The sequence below is a fragment of the Peromyscus maniculatus genome, chromosome 8 (assembly GCF_049852395.1).
Source record: "Peromyscus maniculatus bairdii isolate BWxNUB_F1_BW_parent chromosome 8, HU_Pman_BW_mat_3.1, whole genome shotgun sequence".
NCBI classification, from domain to species: Eukaryota; Metazoa; Chordata; class Mammalia; order Rodentia; family Cricetidae; genus Peromyscus; species Peromyscus maniculatus.
The window spans coordinates 2954501-2979549 of record NC_134859.1 but is presented as its reverse complement, the minus strand read 5'-3'; the positions used below and the strand labels follow the sequence as shown (position 1 = coordinate 2979549).

Below are 25049 nucleotides of genomic sequence, written 5' to 3'. Positions count from 1 at the left end.
TCTTCTCAGGGTACAGGGTGTCTTTCTACCCATGGGTCAGGTTCAAGGGTAGATCAGGGAGAGAAAGTCTGTAATTCTGAGGGCTGGTTCTCATCTTGCACATTTACTTAGTGGCCATGTCAAAGCTTGCCTTGTCTTCAGGTCTTATTTTCATTTTTGTTTCATCTGTAAATTTTTGAAGGGACTGGGAGAGCCTTCAAGCTCATGGCTTCACTATCTCCTGGAGAAGCATCTACGTCTTAGCTGAAGCATCACTCTTTGAAGGTTGCTTCCTCAAATCACACCCCAGCTCCTGACACAGCAGATGGAGCTGTGCCACCCACGACCGACAGATGAGCCTCATTTAATTCTCAGCATTTAACTGCTTGCTATGTGGCAGAATCGTGTAGCTCCAGGTTGCTGGGAGAAACTACCTCTTTCTCAACAACACAGACAATGTCCTACTTCCATGTCTCTGACCCTACTAGAGTGTAGGAAAATGGAAGAGAAATGCCAGCCTCAGATGTGTGCAGCTATAGATGCACATTTGGGTGTTGCAGTATTGCCTAGACAGTGGGACTTGCTGGGGAGAAGTCAGGCACTCATTATTCAGCTTGGTTTATTTCCAGATTCACCTTTTCTGCAGCCAGTTGGCTTCTTCCTTTCTATCCTATACAATAATAATTTCTATAATTCTAGAAAGGCCTGGTATTATAAATGTAAGATACCTTAAGAAGAACAGCACATTTTTCCTATTTCAGTTGTGACATCTAAATCACTTATTACTTAACAGTAATGGCTCCCTCAATACCACTGCTGTTGTTGGCTGCTATGTCCTAGGCATAAACATCTTTGTATGCTTATTGTATTCTTACAACAGCGTTCCTGTAGGTAGGTACTATAATTATCATTTCAGCTGAAGAAACAAAGAAATTATAACTGCTAAGAAAGTATGCCAAGTGATCCAGCTACTACAGGAAGAACCAGGACTCATGGCTGAGCATACCCACACGGCTTGCTTTCCATTTCCAGTTCTTGATGGAGACTCCTCCTAATGAGCATGGCTCCTGTCCTTGGCTCTGACCATGGTGGCCTGAGAAAAAGAGTGGGTTATAAAAGGCAAAGAGCCCCTCCCATCCTCATGAATGAAGACTATTGAGGCTCACCATGGAAATTCACAGATCATAGCCCTAGCAGAAAGTTTAAAGGAAGAGATGAAGGTATCAAATGTAAAAAATTCTATGATCTTATGGTCAAGTTAACAGATCACCCATTACTGCTTCCCCTTGGTAGAATGTATGTTAAAATATTACCTTGGATACAGGATTGGATTAGTGGGATAAAACTTAAAATTGTTGTTGTTCGGGTCTTTTTCTTTGAGTTGGTCTTGGCCCAAGATATTGAGGTCTTTGTAGTATGCGGGAGACTTGGGTGGCTAGAAAACCCTGTAAGTCTAAGAAGAAAGGTCTTCTGGTTAACTGTATTCTTAACTTAGATGTACCAGAAACTGCTTCGACAGCTCCACAGAACTATTATACCATTTACAAATGCTTGACATGTTTATTCATGACACAACATGCTTATCACTTCCATATTTTAACATTAAGTTCCCATGGAAAGGCTAATCAGGGCATTTGTTAACTTTCTAACTTCTAAGATGGTCAACTCATAGCCAAGAGGGAAGACATTTTCCACAGTGAGCCCCTGCAATATTGCCCGTCTCAGATCACCAAAACTTGGACCAGACAGGCAGGACGCTTATCCTCAAAGCTGTCTGACCATGGCTGACTTTTGTGCTTAGATTGAATAAGATAAACTGGCTGCATAAGAGCTTTGACTCAAAAATATTGGGAGCTGAGAATATGAGAATCTAAGCTGCCCTCATGAAGTCAGATGACAGACACCCTGTAGAAAGATATAAAATCCCAGTCTCAAGAAGCTGATACGGGAGCTATTTCCTTTTCAGGTAGCCAGTTACCATTGCCAGGAGACAGCTGATTGAATCTAGAGCCAACTGGAGTAACATTTGGGGTCCTTGACCATCATCAATTCATTATTTGATTCCTAAAACTTTCTAAGACATTACCATGGGGTAGAAGACATTGTGCTGAGCACAGAAATTATTCTAGGAAGGAGAATAGACCTGTAGTTTGCACATCTGGTGAAGGAGGGAGCATCAATAAATAGCCACACAAGTAGATATAATTTCATGAACTACGATCATGAAGGAAAAGGAAAGGGTGGTGTTTTGTTATCAATTTGTCATTCTATAATAGTTATAGTAACTAGTAATTAATTGTAACAGTTTGATGACTGCATTTCTATGAGGAGGTGAAAGAGTGACTTTTCAAAAAAAAAAGATACAAGGAGAGTCTAACATATTGAGTGAGAAAGCATTCTAAACAAAAATAATTCTAAACAAAAAGTTAACATTATGACCGTGTGTGTGTGTGTGTGTGTGTGTGTGTGTGTGTGTGTGTGTGTGTGTACATGAGGCCTCAGATTTCTGGGTGCACTGTTTGGAGTCATGGGAAAGTAGGGCAGCATATCTGCAGAGAAAGCAGCTGCTAAGCACTCCAGAGACTGTTACCACAGTGTGTGTGTGTTCAGCATACTATGATGCGAGGGGACTGGTATGCTGGTGTATGTGCACTGCACATTAGTCTGACTAATGGGAGGTCTATATAGTGGGTATGGGAAGACAGACATCTCTCTCTAGAAGAAACAATGGTGGTTTGGTCTAGAAAGAGGACAGGAGAAAGAGTGAATCTGGGAAATATTTTGGAAGGAGAACTGGAGGACATCTTTAGATTACCTTCTGAATATTTGTGTTTGTGCCCATAGGCCTGAGCTGATCGCATTCTATTCAGAGAAGCTTCTGGTTGCAATCGTAACTGGTCAAACTACTAAGAATAAAATATGGATTGTTACCCTCTAAATGAGACATCTGCATCAATTCTAGACCCCTTAACAAGGCTCAGGGAACATGGAGGAAGAGGAGGAAGGAAGAATATAGGAGCTGGAAGAAGGGGGTGTGTCCTGTGGAATGCTGTCTACTAGATACGGCGTGGCTCTTGCAGTCATGAACTCAGCAGCTGTGGTATAGAGAGGAGCGTGAACACACACACACACACACACACACACACACACACACACACACACACACACGGAGAGAGAAGGACACACAGGAGAGGTGGGGGTTAAGTGGGGAGTGGATTTTATTATTAAAATCCTGGAGAAATTAGAAGGGAGGATGGGTAGGATAATATTGCTTGTATTCTCAAGAACATTTTTTAAAAATAAAATGTCCTGTGATAGGCATTTCAGTGTAAAGTTGAGAAACAGAACCATAGTTACCTACAATTACTTTAAGAGACTCAGAAAAGAATTGGGAGAGACAATAATAAGAATTTTTAACAAAATTCGTTCTATGCCATCAGCCATAAGTATGGTGCCATGGGTTATGAAGAGATGATGTTGGAAGGCAAGAAACACCACTGGAGGCAGTGGCATTGGGACACTTCACCATGCTGGGATGTGGAACAAGCATAGAAAACAATATAAAGCAAACAACTGATCTTGGAAGATCCAAAGTTTGACAATAAAATTTACCCAATCTTCCCCAATATTTTGAATTTTCCTTTACTCTTGTGGGATTATTTTTCCAGGTATTTTTGAGAATGAGCATGCCATTTGAGATAAGTATTATGACTTTTTAAAAAACTGTACTCATGTATTTAAAAAATACATGAAGATAATGTATTTTCATCACATACACCCCTCTATCCTGCACTATTTTATATTTTGATGTGCACGTCTACATGCCAGCACCCCCCATGTATGCACATCTGTCTGTGTCTGTCTGTGTGCTTGTGTGTAGGCTAGAGGTCCTTTAGGCATCATACATTGTTCCCACTTTTATTTTTGAGACAGGGTCTCTGCCTTCTTTGGAACTCACTAAGTCAGACTGGCTGGACTGAACCTCAGGGACTCACCAGTCTGTCTCCCCAGTGCTGGGATTACAAACAAGAGCCAACATACCTTTTTTTTTTTAGTGGATTCTAGAGCTTGAACTCAGGCTCTGTGCTTGCACAGCAAGGATTTCATTGAGAAGCCATTCCCCTGACACTCCTCTTGGTTCAGAGACAAAGCAGAGTCATCAGAGGGGTTAATGCACCTGTCTCATATCACTTAAGCAAAACTCCGTGCAGACCTTGCTGTCAGAGCATCTGTTTGACTGGTGGTTTAGAAATATTTAGCTGTATGAAGACTTCCCTGTTCTCTGTAGATCTGCATCCAGACCCCTTGTTCCTCTCTACTTCCCACCAGCTCTTGTGTGTTCTTTCCTCCCAATGCTCCACAGATTGGCCACAGGCAGCTTTGACTAAAGCTGATCCAAATGCTTTTATTGGTTTACCGCAAGCAAGCAAGCAAGCAAGCAAGCAAGCAAGCAAGCAAGCAAGCAAGCAAGCAAGCAAGCACCTGATACAGGATTGTCTGGAGATCCTACCCAGTCCTGTATCAACTGTCTTTGCTACAGACATGCTGTGGATCACTTAGTTATCATCTCACATTCAGGGGAGAAATGTACTGTGTTATTGCCCGACTAGTTCAGTATCCAGGCTTTTTGCGTAAGCTAAGCCCGGTTTTCTCATTTGTTTTATTATCTTCCTCTTTCCTCCTTGTTCTTTTCGTTTTCAGTCCTAGGCATCAAATGCTCCTTAAACAAAGGATTTATGCACTATGCACATACTCCAAAAAAGAGAAAAAGAATTCAGAGCATCCCAAATTCCTATATTGGTAAACCAATGTATTAATCCCTGTGCAGTTTTCTTTGAGCAAAGTCTGACTTTGAGGTAAAATACAGTGTCTGAAATATTGCCTGTTACAAAGCAGATATCTGAAAACAGTCCCCTTCCCTTTCTCCCCTATAAGAGAATTAAGTTCCATGTGAGAAGCTAGGGCAGGGCAGGTGTGAGGAAGAAAACAGACATATTCCATGGTCTCAAAGAGGTATGGGAAAAAGAGCTGTCAAGTGAGTAATGAAGAAAACGCACTTCTGGATTGAATTCTACTCGTCCAAATTCATATATAGAAGTGTGTACTTTCTAATGTCACTGAATGTGACCTTATTTGGGAACAAGGTCATTGCAGATAAGATGAGTCCCTGCTGGAGACTGGTGCCCTCACCGAAACAAGGGATTCAGATGAAGCAGATGCATAACATGAAAGGAGAAAGCTGCTCTCTATAAGCCAAGGATATCAAGATGCCGTCTATCCAGGCTCTCCCTCACCAACTTTAGGAAGAAGTATATCTGCTCACATCTTGATCTTGGACTCCTAGCTCCCAGAACTGGAGGTCGATATGTTTCTTCAGTTAACACCATCCAGTTTTATAGTCCATTGTTACATAGCCTTCCAGGCTAATCAAGGGGCTCACAGAGCACAGTTACACATCACTCAGCAACAGGGATACATTCTAGAAAGCACATTGTTGGGCTATTTTGCTGATGTGCAAATATCATTGTGTGTACTTATACAAAGATGACTACAGCACCACTGAGTGATATTTTATAAGATCACTGCCATATGCATGCCATATACATATATCATTGATGTAAATATTAATGTAATACTGTCTTGCCTGTTGCTGTGGAAGCGAGGCAGGTCTCTTGGAGGATGTGACACTCAAGCCAACAGGTAAAAGACAGTTCAGCATTAGTTCACAAACACAAAGCAGTTTTATGGACTAAATGGCCTTTTAATATGTGGTTAATTGTTTCTTTGTAATCTGTTCTAACATGTGTGGACACCTGATTTCTAGTCCCACAACATATTAAGGCTTAAAATAAAGAAGGTCAAAAGGATCAGCTACTGCTTGCTCCTGTAGCTGACAGAGAATGACAGCCAGGACAAATGGAGACCACAGAATAAGAAGAGTCATAGGAGAGGGGACAGGGAGAAGAGATGAAATGAAATCACAATACTCTGAGGCTGATGAGCAAAGGGGCAAGTGGGCACTTCTAGAACTCTATCAAGAGGTTAGCCGAGATGGCTAGTATGAGCATTGAACAATCCTTTGTATGCATGTGATGGTTCTGAGCTATCAGTGGCAAGTTAAATACCTGTCTTAGTCCATTTCCTTTTGCTATAACAAAATACCCAAGACAGGGTAATTTATAAAGGAAAGATGATGAGTTATCTCGGGGCTCAGAGGCTGACAGCCCAGGATTGGGCAGCTCTATCTGGCAAAGGCATCGTGTCATATCTGTTCATGGCAGGAAACAGAACAGTGAGTGGATGTGTGCAGAGACAAACCCTACAAAACCAAAGGGGCAGATGCCCTCTCTCATGGTAACTAACAGTCCCATGAGGCCTTCATTAGTGCATCCTAGTGTTCTAGTCATCTCCAGAAGTTTCATAACCTCTCAATGCCATTTTGCCGAGGGATCAATTCCAACATCAGTTCCACAGCATTCCCTGATTGCATGGCAGAGACAATCTGCTTAGAGGTGATGACAACACATTGTGGCAAGAAATGGTAACTGAGTTCCTTAAGCATATACACAATGGTACTTCAGATTATAATTAAGCGTCTCCTCTTGTTTTTGCTGTCTTTGTTACTTTGTGTGTGTGTGTGTGTGTGTGTGTGTGTGTGTGGTTTTTTTTAAGAATATAGACAAAGAAGATTCTCTATCTTGTGAAGCCAAGCTACACAGCCCTCTCTTGCACTTAAAAAAATTATTTCTGTGTATGTGATTTTTATTTTGTGTGTTTGCTTGAGCTTATGTGCACCATTTGCATGCAGGAGCACATAGGGGCTTAAAGAGGCCATTGGATGCCCTAGAACTGGATGGTTGTGAGCCACCATGTGTGTGTTGGGAGCTGAACCCAGGTTCTCTGTAAGAACAATGAGCACTCGTAAGCGCCAAGCCATCTCTCTAGCTCCTCTTTTGCACCTTCATGAGTGCTCTTGTCTGGCTGTGTCACAGTTTTCATTGTGTGAATTATAGCTTGTGCCATCAATCAGGTCTTCTATCATGTAGCCCATGTGCCCCAACCCCAGAAAATGACATGAATCTCTGTTCTCCAGGGCTGACATAAAACTGGCCACAAGTGAACACTAATTAAATAGTCCACAACTCTAGGTTTAAAATATTCCCTTCCTAAATGGTCAAAATAAAAATAAGTGCTTGCATGATGTGAAGATGTAACCATGAGGGCAACATCAGCTGCTTCTGCCAAAGGTTTTACTATTATGCATTTTCTCTTTTTCCTCCATTGTGAATTGGTACTTTTCCTTCTGCTACTGAGACTCACTCTCTTTTTGCATGAATATTTTCTGGTGGGAGCTAGCTTGCTATGTCCTCTTTTCACAAATTCAGGGTAATTTTGACTAGCTTTTTTTTCTGTGCTTGTGGCCAAAGACAAATCTACATGGTATTTCAAATAATGTAATTTTCAGGTTTTCCCCTTAAAAGATTTGGAAAGGCTGGAGAAGAAAAGCAGAGCTAAAAGCCAGGGTTCTGCTCTGACTTTGAATGTCCATTCTCTTTGCTGTTGTTGTGATAATTACCTGAGCAATTGGTGCCTGCAGGGACATCTCCTGACCTTTCTCTCACAAAGGTCCAGTTTTGACATAGCCGAAAAAATAATTCTGGTTTGTGTCTAAGCATTCTGAAACCTAACATCCTTCTTCTCGTGGCCTCTTTATGTTGCCTTGATTTTCTGGGTAATTGGAGGCAATAAAGCTTTGGTTACTGTTGGGGGTGCCTGTAATGATTCACCTGTGATACCAAACCCATCTGCTTCATGTCTGTAATCCCTACAGCATCTCAGGAGGGAGCTGTTATGGCCCCAGTTTGTAGGTTAGAAGGCTGAGGTCCATAAACACTTTATGACATACCAAAGGTGCTATAGGTAGATGAGTAAGCCACAGTTCGAATCTCAAACTGCCTCCCAAAGTGCATTCGTATGTCATTCTATTATCCACATGGTCCTATACAGAAGCCGAAGTCTGAGTCTTGTGCATAGTGTGTTGGAAAGGGTGGGAATGAAGGGAACCATGGCCTCTGGAGTCAGATAAAAACACTGTCCTTCTCAACTGTGGAAAGGTTTGAAAGGAATTTTATAAGTATAGTATAAAAGCTAGAACCCACCCACAAAAAACAAACCCTGGAAGATCAGAAATACTAAAGTCTGTGCCAAGGAATGAATGTGTGAATCTAACAAAGAGACAAGGGCACAGGGGAACTCCACAAGGACACTGGGTTTTGTAGAATGGAGGACTCATTCATTCTGTGAGTAAAATTTAAACTCTGCTATCTGGATCAAGGAAGAAACAAGCATGGATCTGGACAGGGCATGGATCTGGGCAGGGCATGGGTCTGGACAGGGCATGGGTCTGGACAGGGCATGGGTCTGGACAGGGCATGGGTCTGGGCAGGGCATGAGTCTGGACAGGGCATGGTCTGGACAGGGCATGGGTCTGGGCAGGGCATGGGTCTGGGAAGAGCATGAGTCTGGACATGGCATGGATCTGGTCAGGGCATGGGTCTGGACAGGGCATGGGTCTGGGCAGGGCATGGGTCTGGGCAGGGAATGGGTCTGGACATGGCTTTTCTCCTCTGACGGGGATACTACATGAAGAAGGAAAGGGACTGGAGACAGGAGCCTTTCTGTCCACAGAGAAGGCTTAGTGCTATGCTCGCAGCAGCCCGGCTCAGTGGAAGAAACACTGCAGAGACAAACCTGGAGGGAAATCCTGCTGCTATCATGACAAGCTGGTTTTCTTTGGCCAAGTCACTGAATATGTCTGAGCTTTTTGTTTTCTTTCCTCTGTGTGTGCTTGTGTGAGGGTACATGGATGTGTGCAATTGTGCATGCATATGTGTGCATGTGGAGACCAGAGTATATGTTCGGTGTTATTCTCCTAGGTACTGTTCATCATTTTATTGAGACAGGGTCTCTCACTGGTTTGAAACTTGCCAAATAGATTACACTTGCCAGCTAGCAGGTCCCAGGACCTGTCTCCAATTCTCCAGCACTGGAGTCACAAGTACACCTCCACACCTGGCTTTTTCATATGGGTTCTACGGATTGGATTTAGGTGCTCATGGTTGCATGATGGGCATATTATTATTGAGCCATCTACCCAAGCCTCTCCCTGAGCTTTGATTTCCTTATCTATAAAATGATATTAAATAATGTAGAGAAATGCTTTTACATCGTTAATGTGCCTTTTATTTAGCCTTCTGGGGTATATGACCTATGTCTGAGTAGACTGTGGTTTACATGAGCTTGGGAGAGAAAGGAGTGTAGGGTGAGATGGGAGGAAGTTCACTCTATTTGCCTGTGTGTATCAGGTTCAATGACCAATTTCTAAGGTAAAACTTGAGATCTCAGGCTATGTGCTATCTCAGAATCATTGAGCCAACTAGGCACTCATTTGGTTAGCTTCTACCACTGTATTGTGTGTGTGTGTGTGTGTGTGTGTGTGTGTGTGTGTGTGTGTGTGTGTGTGTAGGTGGTAGTTCATGTGTGTACACGTGGAAACCAGAAGTTAATGTCAAGTAACTTTCTCATTCACTTTCTACCTTATTTTTTAAGGTATGATGGTCTCTCATTGAGCCTGAAGCTCACTAATTCAGCTAGCTGACTAGCCAGCAAGTACACAGGATTGTCCTGTCACCACATTCCCAATGATGTGTGAGTTCAGGGACATTGAGCTCAAGCATTTTTCTGGGTCATCTCACAAGCCCCACGCCACTGTTTCTTATATTAATTATCCACAAGAGTGCAGAGCTTTCATCTGTGAACCCTCCCTGGAATCCCAAACAGGAGCTGTGCAGGTGACCTCCCTCTGACGTTTCCCTCAATTCATCCATCATCCCCCCTTTACCTGAGGTTGAAAGTTCGAGGATGAGGAAGTCACGTGACAGAATCTAGTCTTCTTTGTCTCTCTTCTTTCACCCTTAGGCCCTTCAAGACTCAATGCAGCTGAGCTTTAGGTGTCTTTCTTCTCTGGTCCATCTTCATCGAAACTCTGTTGTCCTGCCAACCATGTCCTGCCTTTAATATGCTAGTGAGTGGAGATGAAGGAATTGGAGGGGGGATACCCTCCAAAGATGATAGCCTGGCTTAAAAATTGATTATTATCTAGCTGTAAAATGACATTTAAATGTCAGAAATTCGAATGTCGGCTTCTAGAGAGACAGTAAGGAAATGGCTGACACCATGGATTCCTAGAGTCAGGCTGCTAGGTTCAGGATGGCTCCACCACTCTCGCGGGATTTCATGTGGGCAAAGCCTTCCTGTGCCTTGATTTCTTCCTCTGTGAAATGGGGGGAGAATATGTAGATACATAGAGGTTCCAGGGAAAAGTGGATGGATTCATACATGAAGACTGTCTCATGTCTCCTTTACCTTCTGTATTTGTTATGTGTAGGCGGTGCTTTCCTGTTCTCCATGTTTGTTGCGCATGGGCAGGGCTTTCTTGTTCTCCATCTTTAGTGTCATTATGGTCCTTCTCCCTTGGCTGTGCACCTCCTCATAACCCTAAATTGCTAGCTCTACCCAGCATCTGCCAAGCATAGACTCTCCAGAGCAAATAAATAATAATAATTGACTCTCTCTCTCTCCTCTCTCTCCCCCTCCGTCTCTCTCCCCCTCTCCCCCTCTGTCTCTGTCTCTCTGTCTCTCTGTCTCTCTGTCTCTCTCTCTCTCTCTCTCTCTCTCTCTCTCTCTCAACAAAAGTGAAAACAATGCTGCAGTCTAGCCAAATGCCTTCAACAATGGTGCCAGGGAAGTGGACCTTCATATGGTTCATGTGTAGAAGTTTCGATATCTGTTCCCCTCCCTGTACAGAGTGGATCAAAGACTTCCATGTAAGATGGGAAACTTCCACACTGCTGGAGCAAAGCAGAGAAAACACTTCCAGATGTAGGCACAGGCAAAAGACTCCAGGAGCTCAATAACAAACCTGACAAAAGCTCTGTGCAGCATGGGAAACAGTCAGTAGAGTGAAGAGAGCGCCCAAAGGATGGGGAGAATCCCTACCCTTTCTCCATCTGACAAGGCATTAACATACAGAAAATTAATGAACTAAAATAAAAATAAATACCAAAACCCAAATAATTTGATCTATAAATTAGCAAATTTATTGGACAATTGTCAAAAGAAGTGTTACCAATATGACTGCCCAAGATGAACAAGAAAGACACCAGTGGACATGCCAAAGTGTGTATGGGAAACTCCATGAGGCCTCATCCCTACAGGTAACTCCATGAGGCCTCATCCCTACAGGTAACTGAGAAAAGCTGGGGAGAGGGAGTCTTCCCCAGGGAAGAGCACACGAATTGGTTGTCTAGCGCCAAACAGTTGGCCCCTCAAACACACATAGAGGTAGCAGAATATGTGTGTGTGTGTGTGTGTGTGTGTGTGTGTGTGTGTGTGTGTTTATTATGTGCGTATGTGTGTGTGTATATATATATATATATATATATATATATATATATATATATATAGTAACAATTAGTGAAAAAAGAGGCTATGGATTTGAAGGGGAGGGTTATATGGGAGAGTTTGGAGTAAAGAAAAGGGAAGGAAAATGTTGTAATTATATTATAATCTCAAAAAAGTAAATGGCCAATAAAAGTATGAACAATGTTCGGTCTCCATAGCCATCAGGGAAATGTAAATCAAAACTGCACTGAAATTCCATCTGACTCCAGTCAGAATCTCACTATCAAGGAAACAACAGCAAATGCTGGTGAGGATGCAGGAAAAAGCAATCCTTGCTCATTGTTTGGTGGGAATATAACTGGTGTAGCCCCTTTGGAAATCAGTATGGAGGTTGCTCAAGACACTAAAAAAGGGACTAAAATCGATCCTGCTCTATTAGTCCAGGTATAAACACAAAGAAATCAAGGTCAGCATGCCACAGAGATGTAGCTGGAGTTTTCTCCAGCCCTGCCCGGGCCCACAGCCTCTCACACCCAAATAAACACACAAAGGCTTATACTAATTAAAGCTGTATGGCCTAATGGCTCAGGCTTCTTGTTAGCTAGATCTTACATCTTAAATTGACCCATTTCTATAAATCTATACTTTGCCATGTGGCTCATGGCTTATCTGTATCTTTACATCTTGCTTCCTCTGTGTCTGGCTGGTGACTCCCAACTCAGCCTTCCTGTTCCCCTGTTCCTCTGCTTATCCTGCCTATACTATACTTGCTGCCTGGCTACTGGCCAATCAGTGTTTTATTTATCAACCAAATCAGAGCAACACATTCACAGCACACAGAGTGATATCCACAGCCCAGAGGGCCTGCACATCCACATCCATTGTAGTATTGCTATATATATGTGTGTGTGTGTGTGTGTGTGTGTGTATAATGATATATATATATATATATATATATATATATATATATATATATATATATATATATATCCATATATCAATAATGGAGGGCAAGGGGAGTCAGGTTTAATATCAGGGTGGAGAGCTAAGATAAACAGGTAGAGTGATGCACTTGACAATGGATCATAGATAGGGACATCAGAATGAATGCATGCACAGGCTAATACTGGTAAAGGTGGTTACATATATAGATATTTATAGATATGTGCATATGTCTATGTCCTCACACATGGAAATATTCTTGTTCTGTCATCAGAGTGATATGAAAAGTAACCATAGCTCCCTTATACACAAATTTTTGTGTCTAATACTTTTTTCCAGCAAAATGCACCAGATCCTTGAAGAGATAGATGATCCTTGGGCCAGGACAGGAAATATATAATATGATCCTAGAAATATATTACTAAGAAATAAACAATGCCCCCCAAACATAAAAAGATGAAAGTATTGCAAAGTGGCAAATTGAGGAAGACAACAAAGCAAAGTATTTTGTGGTATAACCCAAGACATGCAACACTTCATGTGTCTGCAATGATAGGAATGAAAATGGAATGGAGAATGAGATGAGTTCCAAATGCCTCGTGTATTACATCTCCACTGAGGAGGTGCAGCATCCACTCCTGCTCCTTAGGTGTCGACGATGCACATCTGCTTCCTTCCAGAGAGTAAAGGGGAGGAGAAGTGGAGAAGGTCACCAGTGGAGAAGCCCAGTGAGCACTGCCAACTGTGTTGGTTATAAAAAGGAAGATCTCAGCAATAAGTCATCATCTTGTGCGTCCTTGATGTGCTATGATGACAGCGTCTGCCTCTGTGCTTTTCCTCTCATGAGCCAATAACCCTGACTGAATCACAAGGAAGACATGAGACGTATTTCTTTTAATTGACATTAGACAAGGTGTCCAACTGACCATGATCCTCAAAACCATCAAAGACATAAAAAATGTACAGTCTAGCCAGGCAGTGGTGGTGCATGCCTTTAATCCCAGCACTAGGGAGGCAGAGTTCAAGGCCAGCCTAGGCTACATAGTGAATTCCAGGAAAGGTGCAAAGCTACACAGAGAAACACTGTTTCGAAATGGCCAAAGGAGATGAAGGAGACATGATTCAGTTTAGTGTGGTGCTGAAATGGGATTCTAAAAGGACATTAGTAAGGAGTGAAGGGAACCCTAACGAAGTGTGAGCTTATGTTAGTGACCTATCAATATTGGCTCATTGATTGTAACAAACATCCCAAAAGGACATGTTCATAATAGAGAAACTGGGACGAGGGCAGTAGTGGATGTTTCTGTACCATACTGTAAGTATTTTAGTAGATTTAAAGCTACTTACATTAGTGTCTGGAGAGATGGCTCAGCACTTAAGAGCACTTGTTTCTTTGGGGGACCAAGGGTTGATTTGCAGCACCCACCTAGTGGCTCACAACTGCCTGTAACTCCAGTTCCATGGTATTGACACTCTGTCCTGGCCTCCTTGAGTATGAGGCATACACACGGTACACATATATACATGCAGACAAAACATTCATCCACAGAAAAATTTTAAACATCTAACTCCAACAAAAGTTAACAGAGGCTGAGGAGACTGTCAGTTAAGGAAGTGCTTATCATGTGAGCACCAGGCCCTGAGTCTGATCCCTGTGTCTCTAAGTAGAAAAGATGGGCTGAGCAGCACAAACCTACAGACTGGGGAGCCGGAGACAGGATGCCCTGGCCAACCACTCAAGCCAAATCCACGAGCTCCCGGTTCATTGAGAAGCCCTGTCTCAACAAATACAGTAGAGAGCAGTGGACAACGACACCTGATACTGACCTCTGGCCTCTGGCCTCCCCATGCACACCCACACCTGCATGTCAACATGAACATGCACACAACCCTTGCTGGTTGAGATGACAGTGCAAGCCAGGGAGACAGCATTTGAGAATCTAGTTCCTGAGTATCATCAAAGCAGCATGCTTGGACCCTCTCATATATTTCCAGGCCATTCCTCCCTATAAAATGTTCTGGGGCTCTTTCTGTTGTCATTCCATCCAAATGAACCACTGGTCATCATTTGTCTCCCACACAGAAGCTCAGCACAACCTCTCTGTGCTTGTAACTGAGTACTTTTTACCCTAACTGGCATGATCTGAATTGCATGCACTTTATTTCTGTTGAATGACTAAGATATACCACATAATAATGGTACTTCCAAGATGGTTACCTTGGGGTAAGAATACTAGATGCCTCCAATTAGAGTAATTATGCCCCAACTTTCTTTAAAAATGACTGTCAGGTACACGAGGGCCTTTTCTGTCTTAGGAGAAAAGTGCAGGGGTGTCAATGGCGTCCTGCATGCTAATGGAGGTTGTTGATGGAATATGGTAGTGTCATAGAACAGCAAAGGCTCTGTAGTCTTTTTAAGGGCTATAATGAGCTGTAACATTATAAGGGTGTGGAATTTTCTTGTTGGGCTGGACAGAGTCTGTTCCTATGCAGGTGCATGAGATCTCTCTGAGCCAAGCTAGAAGAGAAATCCAATCACCCTTCCATGAGAAAGACACCACTAGTGCTACTGCATTCCTCTATGGCCATAACTCTGCAAAAGAAATTATGTCTGCATACAGTATAGATGTAGGATAAGTGTGTATTTGTACACACAGCTACAGATAACATATGCACGCACACATTTATACTTCTTTTCTCATCTTGGCCATAATCTCCCATGCTTTGCATTCTTCACACTGTTGGTCTGTTTTTCTTATACATTAGCCTGGGTTTCCTTTCATAGGCCTGTTTTGGGTCTCTTTTGCTGGGCACATTTGGGGAAACTTAACAGATAACAGGCTATGAGGTCTAACCTATCTTTTTGTCTAGGAAAACTCAGCCACCAATGTCTGTTTAACAGTTCTTGATGGCTTCCCTGGGGGTTACAATTTTAATATTTCTGAATATCTGGTGCCTGGAAGCTAGCACAAAATGGCTATCTAAGTCTGCCATGAAGTCACTTCCTAAGTTTCTGAATGTGAAGCAGAGCCATGACTCGGGGCAGCCTCGTTTCTTCTTTAGAGAGGGTTCATTTTAGTGGGCCCTCTCTGTCATACCTACTTATGTTCAATAACCACTCAGTGCCCTAGAGGTAGCACAAAACTTAGCAGAAATAATCTAAGAGCAAATGCTCTGTAAAGAAATATTAAGTGTTCTGTTTAATAATATAAAAGCTGTCCCAAGATGTCCTGTGAGGAGCATCTCTACAGGCTCTTTCCTCCTTTAATGAAGTGGTTAGCATTCCCTGGTGAACTTAGAAATAGGATTTGAGGATAGTGATGAGGGTCCAGGATGCAGGGGAGAGGGGACAGAGGACTGACTTTGAGGGTGTCCGCTCTAACTAGATGAGCTACTGTTTGAGATCTCTTCAGTGGGGGCACAAAATACCTGGCACTGAGTCATTAGTCGGTTTCCTGGTGGCCTTGGGCTTCCCTTATGCACCACTCAGTCTGTCTTTGAAGCTTTATTTTATCTTACTTTTAATCGACATACAATGATTGTACATATCCAGGGGTAAAGTGTGTTACCCTGATACATGTATTACACCATGTAACAATTAAATTATGGTGATCAACATATTTGTAACCTCAATCATTTGTCATATCTTCATGGTAAGAACACGAAAACTCCTTTCTTTTAGGTTTTGTAGCTAGAAAATCCATTATTGTTAACAGTCACCCTACTGTGAGATGAATACCAGAATTTAGTCCTTTTATTTGACTATAAAAGTTCATGTTTGCATCTGTCAGCAAACCCCTCTTATGCCTCCCCCGCTGCTTTCCACCTGGAAGTTTCTAACGCAGCTTGGCAGGGGCAAGAGAATTGCCATGTTGACACAAACCGAAGTCCCACCTGAGAGTTGAGTTTTTAAGAAAGATCCTCAACCAGCAATGGATGAGACTTGCTATGTAAATACAAAGGGAGCCCCATTGTTCCTGTGGTGACATATTGTTAAGGAGACACTCAACACCACACAGTAGAATCCCAGAGTGGGATTCAACCAGTTCACCACCAGTGTATCTTTCTTGGCCTCACATTCTTTGCTTCATTTCCTCCTTGCGTCTCCTGCCCTTCTGCTGCAAGTGTTTCCTCAGATCATACACAAGTGTGCTTACATTTAAGGCTTTATCTCATGATTTCTAGGTAAGCCCACACTCAAACAGTTAATATGATTGGCAGCTCATCATATGACTCTGATAGAAATGAAGAAGCATATTAAAGGAAATGGTGACTCTAAATTTATAAACACAGTGGCTGTACAATAAAAGAAATCACATTACACATACAAAGAAACACAGAGAGCATCAGGCGATGACAATGTATGCTGAGGCTCTTTCTACTGGACCAACATTTGGGAAAATATTTGCTTGGCCTGACATTTCTAGGAGTAGAAGACATACCCTCTGGAGATGGGATCTGCATAGGAAAATGTAGGAGCATCTCAGGGTCCAGGGCATAGTGAGAGCCATATCTTATCAACACCTTTCCTCTCATCACTTGTTTGTCTTGGGAGTCAGTCAAAAGCTTCCACAGGATACCCTACCTCTTTGGATGCCAGCCTGAGGCTGGATTAGATGGTTTACACTTCACAACACTCCCTCTAGACATCTGGGTTTATGTGATTGCCCAGACATGTGTAGTGATAAAAACATATTCCCTATATTTATGGAGCAGTTATGGTATCCTGTCTGTTTACAACTGGGTTCATTGGTTTCTGAATACAAAAATATCCGTACATATCATTAATTGCATCGTTTAGATGCAGAGCCTGAGGTAGGAGTTCAGTTCATGGCTCTTGGTGAGTGCTTTTCAGAGAATACACACACACACACACACACACACACACACACACACACACACACACACACACTCATGCACTGGGAAACATAAATGGAACACAGTGGCCATGCAAGAATGAAAGCGTCAGGTCAAGTGTAGACAGGGATAATCAAACAAAGACCTTGAGCCAAACCTGGTGTCACCTGGTTTTGAAAATAAAATTTTACTGAAATAGACACGACTGTTTCTTTGTATAATATCCAGGCTAGTTTCACCCTACAATGGCAGATTGAGTAGCTGCAACAGAGACCTGCAAAGTCTATACCATCTGATCCTTTATGGAAAACCCCAGTCCTAAACCTGTCCCAATCCAGGGTGAGTCCTTGAGCACCCACTGTCTCTTCATAGTCAGTCCCACCTTGAAGCAAGTGGCTGCACTCTGCACTTGAATGACAGGGGGCACTGGTTGCAGACCACTCAGGTGTTGAGGGTGAGGTGTGTGAAATGTACCAAGTCCAGCATGGTGGCCCCGTCAGCTGAGAGCAAACCTCTGCATACCACAGCTGGGTGAGCTGTCGGCAGCCAAGAGCTGCAGAAGCTGGGAAGTGAGTGTGGATGCCAGCTAATGGAATCACACGAGGTTGCCCAGCATCTTGGTAGCAGGGTGCATCTTGATGAACACAGGTGCTTCCTGAAGCTGGAGACATCCTGCCCGACCCCCTGGCTGAGCCTGCGCCCTGACAGGCTCTCCTGGATTGGCCATCTCTCTCCACATGAACTTCATCTCCTTGCTGTGAAGATGGGGTCTCCCAACGAGCTGCTTGGGCTCTGCCAGCTGCTGCTGCCACATCTTGTTCTACTCTCCTCATGCTGTGCTTTTTAGCCATGCATGTCGAGAGACTAAGGACCTCTCGCCGGTTCTTAGTCTGAACCTGAACCTGCCATCTTCCCTTCAGTGGCAAAGCCACCTGCTATTTCCTCTGCCTGTGACTTCTCTGTAGTGCCTTTCCTCATCTGCCACACCTGACTGATATTCTGCTTTTCCTTCATATCTCATCTCAATGCATTGAAAAGACAAACTTTCTGAAAATTCCCTTTCCATAATTTTCAGTCCCTCCCAAGTAGTCAATATTCAATATGTGTGCTTTATAATCTTTTGTTTAGCTTATGCAAGCAAACCTTCATGTGAAGAAGCAGGCACCTTTTGTTTTGTAAGATAAACACTATGACATTTGTACTGCCTCACCTGCTTCCTGTCCAGTCTCTGGAAACTTCCTAGACATGTAGTGTGGATTTACTTTAAAACCTTTATCCCCCTAACAGTTTCATGAATGCATATTGTGAAATATTTTTGTGAATTCCCATAATAGTAGTTCAGTTTTTTTCAGTTTACATTAAAAAACAAAACACAATGAAATAGTGCAAAAAGCATTTCTGAGCAAAGATCCTTACATTCTGGCAATTATATATTTCTGTAGGCTTGGTTGCCAGAGGTGACACTGTCTGTATCACATATACATGTCCTGTAAATGTCAGTACAACACGCCAGCTCCTTTCTGCAGGTGTGGCAGCTGATCAGGTTGCACACAGATCTCAAGCTTCACAGGCCTCTGTTCCCAGCACTTACACCATCCCTGGTGGCTACAGTCCTCCCGTTTGTCAGCTTTTTGGCAAAGGGGTAGACTCTGGAGCTCTTTATTGAATGTTGCTGAAGTCGAACATCTTGTTGCACAAATTGTATTTGTTCGTGTGTGTGTGTGTGTGTGTGTGTGTGTGTGTGTGTGTGTGTGTGTCAGGATTTATACATCAGTGCACACACATGCAGAAGCCAGATATTGGGTATCACCTCTCTGCTCTCCACTTTATTCCTTTGAGACAAAGTCTCTGGTTGAGTGAGAACTTGGGTGTTTCTGTTAGGCTGGGTGGCAAGCTCCAAGGGTTTGCCTTTCTCTGCCCACTAGTGCTAGAACTGCTTGCAGGCATGTACACTCCTGTCTTCTTGACATAGGTGCTGGGATTGGAACTCATGTCACCCACCCATTTCCTCAGCCCCCAAATTTTGTTATCTTAAAATATTTATTTTAGTTTTAATTCTGAGTCTCTATGTGTCTGTGCACATGAGTACAAGTTCTTGAGTTGGCCCGAGATGTTGTATGTCCCTGGAGCTTAAGTTACAGGCATTTGTGAACTGCTAAATACAGGTGCTGAGAATAAAACTTAAGTTCTCTGCAAAAGCACAATGGATTCTTAACCATTGAGCCATTTCTCTACTGTCCCCACATACTGTTTGTGTGTGTGTGTGTGTGTGTGTGTGTGTGTGTGTGTGTGTGTGTTGTTTGTTTATTTGTTGTTGTTTTTTCGAGACAGGGTTTCTCTGTATAGCTTTGTGCCTTTCCTGGAACTCACTTGGTAGCCCAGGCTGGCCTCAAACTCACAGAGATCTGCCTGGATCTGCCTCTTGAGTGATGGGATTAAAGGCGTGCGCCACCACCACCCGGCGATACTGTTTTGACAACGCAAGTAGCTGTTCAATGATAGAAACTTGGCGTTTATCATTCTGTCTGATGCTCTTCCACTCATGTCCACAGTCTGGGGAGGGTTTTAGGCTGGAGGGATGTGATGGCAGTGGAGGTGGTTGGTAGGTCCTGCTCTATTTATGACCATCTCTTTCTCTTCATTTTCAGACACCACCCAGATGAACAATGCAGTGCCCACTTCTCCTCTGCTCCAGCAGATGGGACACCCACATTCATACCCCAACCTGGGCCAGATTTCTAATCCATATGAACAGCAGCCTCCAGGCAAAGAGCTCAACAAGTATGCCTCCTTGAAGGCAGTCGGTAAGGACATCCTACATGGATCTGTTTTCTTTTCCCTCCTTCTCCTCTACTTGGCTTCTCCCTATGGATTTATTTTTTTACTCTTATTTTCTTATTAAACCTATTTCTCTGCTTTTCTATCATCTATCTGTCTGTTCATCATCTAGCTATCATTTATCTGTCTATCATATATGTGTATATATATTAAGCAATTTATGTATGTATCTACCTATGTATATGCCTATGTTTGTGAGTATTTATGTGTGTGTATCATTTATCTTTAACTATGTATATGTCTATGAAACTATCATCTATCTATGTATATATATGTCTATTTATGAATCTGTCATTATCTATCTATCTATCTATCTATCTATCTATCTATCTATCTATCTATCATCTCTCTATCTACCTATCTGTCTATCTATCTAGAATCAGAACTCCCCCAGTTGCTTCTTCTGAACCAGTTGAGTCCTGCCTTGCTGTGTGGACAGTGTGGTCTTCTGGGGCACCTGTTTACTTAGAACTCTTTCCTGGGGGTGCTCATGTGGTCCACTTATGTTTAATCCCGTTTAGCATTCCCCATCTTCCCTAGGTAGTCCTCAGAACCCTCAGGTGTAGAATCTAGTCTATTAGTTTTAGCAATGTCTTGACTTTTAAAAAGGTAACCCCCATCACCCACACATCCCCTGCCAACTCCAAGAAATGAATGTATAGCATAAATGTTTGCTCAGGTAGCCTTTCTTCTTTAGAATGTGGCATTTCCTGGGGAAAGGCGGTCTAGACTCTAGAGCTACTAGAAATGTTGTTCTTACCAAGTGTGCAATATTACATTTGACTTCTTAAGCATGCTGTCTCACTGATCCATGGAAGAAAACACAATTAGCACTCAATGACTGGATTAAAAAACCTCAACTAAAGCGATGATTCAACAGAGCCAATAGAGCAGGAAACAGCTGAGACTGTGCAGGCGCCTCAGTCACCCCAGTACCCCTCTCCATCCCACTTGAACAGAACATGGCACTTTGCTCTCAGACACATTCCACTGGACGAAGTCACAGTCACAGCAAAGTCATCAATCAGTTCCTGGTTTGTGTTTGGTTGGGGCAACTCAGGTTCTTAATGTGCAGATGATCCAGCACCACCTGAGTGCAGTAAACAGTACCCGGGCCCAGTGCACCTTGGGGATTTTAACTGAGCTGGGTGAGGGTGGAATTCAGACATATACATTTGAAAAAAACAAAGGAAGCTGGAGAGATGGCTCAGTGGCTCTTCTGGAGGGCCCTGGTTTCATTCCCAGCACCAACATGGTGGCTCATAACCATCTGTAAGTCCAGTTCCAGGGGATCTGAAACCCTTTTATGGCCTCCACAAGTACCAGGGATGCACAAGGTACACAGAGATATATGACTAAACACCCATGTATGTGAAATTTTAAAAGTCTAGATGTTTCTAATATGAAGCCAAAGCTGAAGACTCCTGACTTGGACTATAGCACAAGCCAGCATCCAGAAGAACTGGACCTCAACTCCACTGCTTCTCTTCATGTCTTCTCCCAATTCTAGTGCCTGCTTCCTACATTCTTGCTCACTCTAGACACAGAAAATTTGTTTCCTTCTTGTTACATCCTGTGGGTTTTGTTTTCTAGTCCTGTATTTGAGGAGAGGTTTTTAAGTCTGCCTTTTCATTTAACCTGCCCCTTCTCTGAGTTTATTTTTTGAGGAGCTGAAAAGAGCCAGACAGATGAACTCAAATCCTGGCTCTACCACATAGCTTCTACCATATGCCACATTCAACCCCCAGGAATCCTCAGTTTTCCAGTTTATAAAATGGGAAAACAGAGACCTTTCAAGTCAAGACCAAACAAACTAAGTCCCATCATTCACAATGTCTCTTTTTCCCAGATCACCACTCTCTTGTGAACAGCCATGCTGACGGGGACTCCTTTCTTGGTTCTATCTTCTCTCAGGCTCAGCTTGGGTCTCCCTGAAAGGTCTTCATCATATTCTTTAAATATTCTCCTTACAGAAGACTCTTCTCCTTCACTAAAAGATTGACTACCAGGATCTTTGAGTCATAGAACAACTCCCTTTGCCTAGAATTCCATTTGATTTATTGGGAGAGCTCTTTCTGCTCTTCTGGCCACTTCCAGGACTTACTCATTTATTCTCATATAGTTTTGCTTCCAAGAAACATTGGACAGGTAGAGGATGCCACAGATATACTATCTTTTCTAAGCAATTGTTTATCTTCTTTCTACCAGACCCTCAGTAGAGATGGGATAATAGAAACTCTTTGATTAATTCAGCTATGAAATATCCTAACCCCAGAACTCTAAGTTCAAACACTGCTATGTGGCTCTGATATTTGTGGTATCTAAAGTTGCTAATGATAATAACACTCATAAAACAATTGTATTGGTGCCTCACATAAGGCAGAGACAGGCTGGGTGACTAATGTTTGTATCAGAAGTTGAAGAGCTCCTGTTCCCCAGTTGCCTGGGCCTTCAGGATGGAATAATTAGAAGAGATTGAGCCAAGTATATAGTGCCAAGGTGACGTGTTTAATAGACAGACACCGGCTTCTCTAAATCTCCTACCTGGTAAAGCTTTCCCTAGAAGTTATCCAAGTTTCATGCTTTATTTCTCTGTCTCCCCCAGACCCTGGGGAAAGAGAAAACACCCCCTCTTATGTTCTATAGCCATTGATTTTCTTGATTCCCCACTGTTCTTGCATACCACGTGCATCCTAAGCATCCACATTTTACAAGGAAGGGAGAAGTACTATTGCCCAGGAGAGCAGGTGAGAGTGTCTTCACTGCTCACACAGCTGCAGCAACCTGCAAATGCTATTCTGGCCCCACCTCTCTTTCTGAACCCTGCAATTCGGTGATAAATAACATCTGTTGTTTATGGGATTCTTCTTTAGACATTAAAAATAATCAACCCAGATGTCTTTTATTTCTTTGAGAACTGGCCAAATTATTCCATGCAACCCATTTCTTTAACTTAGACGTCCACACAAACCAGATCCTTAGTAGCTCTTAGGGTAAATAATTGATGAATGTTCCAACACAGCTCCTTGATCCTCCCCGAGATTTCTGCAGGGTTGCTTTAGACAAGAAATGTCTGCAGAGCATTTGGAATGAAATTTTCAATATGGAAATATGTTTGACACCCCCTATGTAACCCTTTCTTCTGCAACCAGGAACTGCTGAAATATTTTTTGCATGAATGAATGAATTTGCCATTGGCAAGAATCAGAAACTAGCTGGATTTTAAGAAATCATCTTTGTATCTTGTAGCAAATGGAAGGATCTCTCTTGGGATTTTTGCCCCAGTCTAGTCAATGGCTAACAGGCTTCCCTTCCCATCCTTAGACAACTGTGGAGTTCTTGGGATTGAACTGAGTGGTGGGTGATCTGGTGCATCTCCTTTGAGTGGAGTGTCAGTTTGTGGCTGACAAGGTGACTCCCCAGGACGCCAGCATCTGCCTGCATCAGTGAACTGCAAATCCCATAATAAATGTTCTTTCAAAGGTTCTTTGTTAAGGTGTAGTGCAAACTTGCTGTGAGTGGGGAAATGCATTTCATTAGAGGATCATTACCACCCAGGGGCCAGGCTGTTTAAAATGATTGGCCACCCCCTGGAGCCAGGCTCATTGTGTAAAAACTTCCAATCCAGTGGACAAGGGAGGCCTAGCCAATCTCTAGTGTTAACTGCCAACTTGGAAAAGATCCCTAGAAAATAAATCCACCTTGAAAGCTTTAATATCCAAAGTATCAGATGCTTATCTACCAGGAGCTCCATTCTAGTCCTGGCTCTGCCCTTACCTAGCTGTGTGCTGCTGAGCCAGCCCCTGAAATGCCTAGATTTCTACTTCATAGGATAAGCAAGGAGCAGAACTGAGTGGTCCCCAACGGCACTCTAATTTTTATAATTGTAATATTAAACCATTCCACCTCTTCTAGTTATCAGAATAACTGTGGTGCTGAAACATCACACACACCTCCTGCCCGTGCTGGTGGGAGATCAGATTTTAAAAAAAGATCATAAGCTTCTTTTTAACTCTGATGTAGATCCCCAAACCTGTCTGCCTTTGTCTCTCCTTCCGTTTTTGCTGCTTTATTGAAATTGCCCCTTTCATACTTCGAACTTTCTTCTTTTAGACTTCAGGGTCTCAACACATACCATTTGGTCATCTCAGACATGTGACAGCAGACTGGCCTGTTCCCAGGGGCTCACTGCTAAGCTATTGGCAAAAAACTAGTACAAAGGGGAAAATGTCAGGCGCTGAGCCACACAGGACTCTGTGGCAGAAAGCATGCTGGAATGAAATATCAATTCATTCATTCATTCATTCATTCATTCATTCATTCATTCATTCATTCATTCATTCATTCATGTGTTCATTTATTTCTTCTCCAGGTACTAAATTTGATATCCCTTGACTATAGGTGACACTGAGGTATGGCCCTGGCCAACCCCATCTACAGTATCACAGCACCATGTGGGGCATTTCAAACTATCAGTGCCCTCTGTAAAGCCAGTGGATTGAAATGTGATAGTTATCGTGTCAAGTCAGAACCTGAGGTGACCAGTGAGAAGGAAGAATATGCATGAAACTAAAATTGGTCAGGACTGAGTTTTAAGTCCCGACTCAAACATTATAAATGATTTCAGAAACTATGAGGTTTTTGGTCTCAGTTTCTCCTGTGTAGAGAGGAATTCATAACCACATACAATGAATGGCTCAGATGGAGCCAATGATTCGGCTCAGGAAAAGTTCTTCATGTGTAGTAGCTTCTACAGCCCATCACATTTTCCCTTCCAGAAGCTCTGCCTGCCCGTCACTCCCTGCTAGTTCCCCAGATACATCAGGACCTTGATAGGCATGCATTTGGATCTGAGGGAGAGAGCAGAATCCATATTCTTTACATCAGTTTGGGAAAGATATACATGCTGCAAGTTAGCTCACATTAGGGATCTGGTAAAAACACAAACAGGAAGGAGAACAAACAACAGA

At 42.8% G+C, this 25049-nt stretch overlaps 1 protein-coding gene across 2 annotated transcripts in view; it reads left to right on the top strand.

Moving 5' to 3' along the window:
* The window catches only part of Shisa9 (shisa family member 9), a 310186-nt gene that overhangs the window by 266403 nt on the left and 18734 nt on the right, over positions 1–25049 (top strand). For both annotated transcript variants that reach the window (XM_006983892.4, XM_006983891.4), the window contains exon 3: positions 19890–20045. In XM_006983892.4, coding sequence (XP_006983954.4) covers positions 19890–20045 — 156 coding nt within the window. The remainder of the gene's footprint in view (positions 1–19889; positions 20046–25049) is intronic.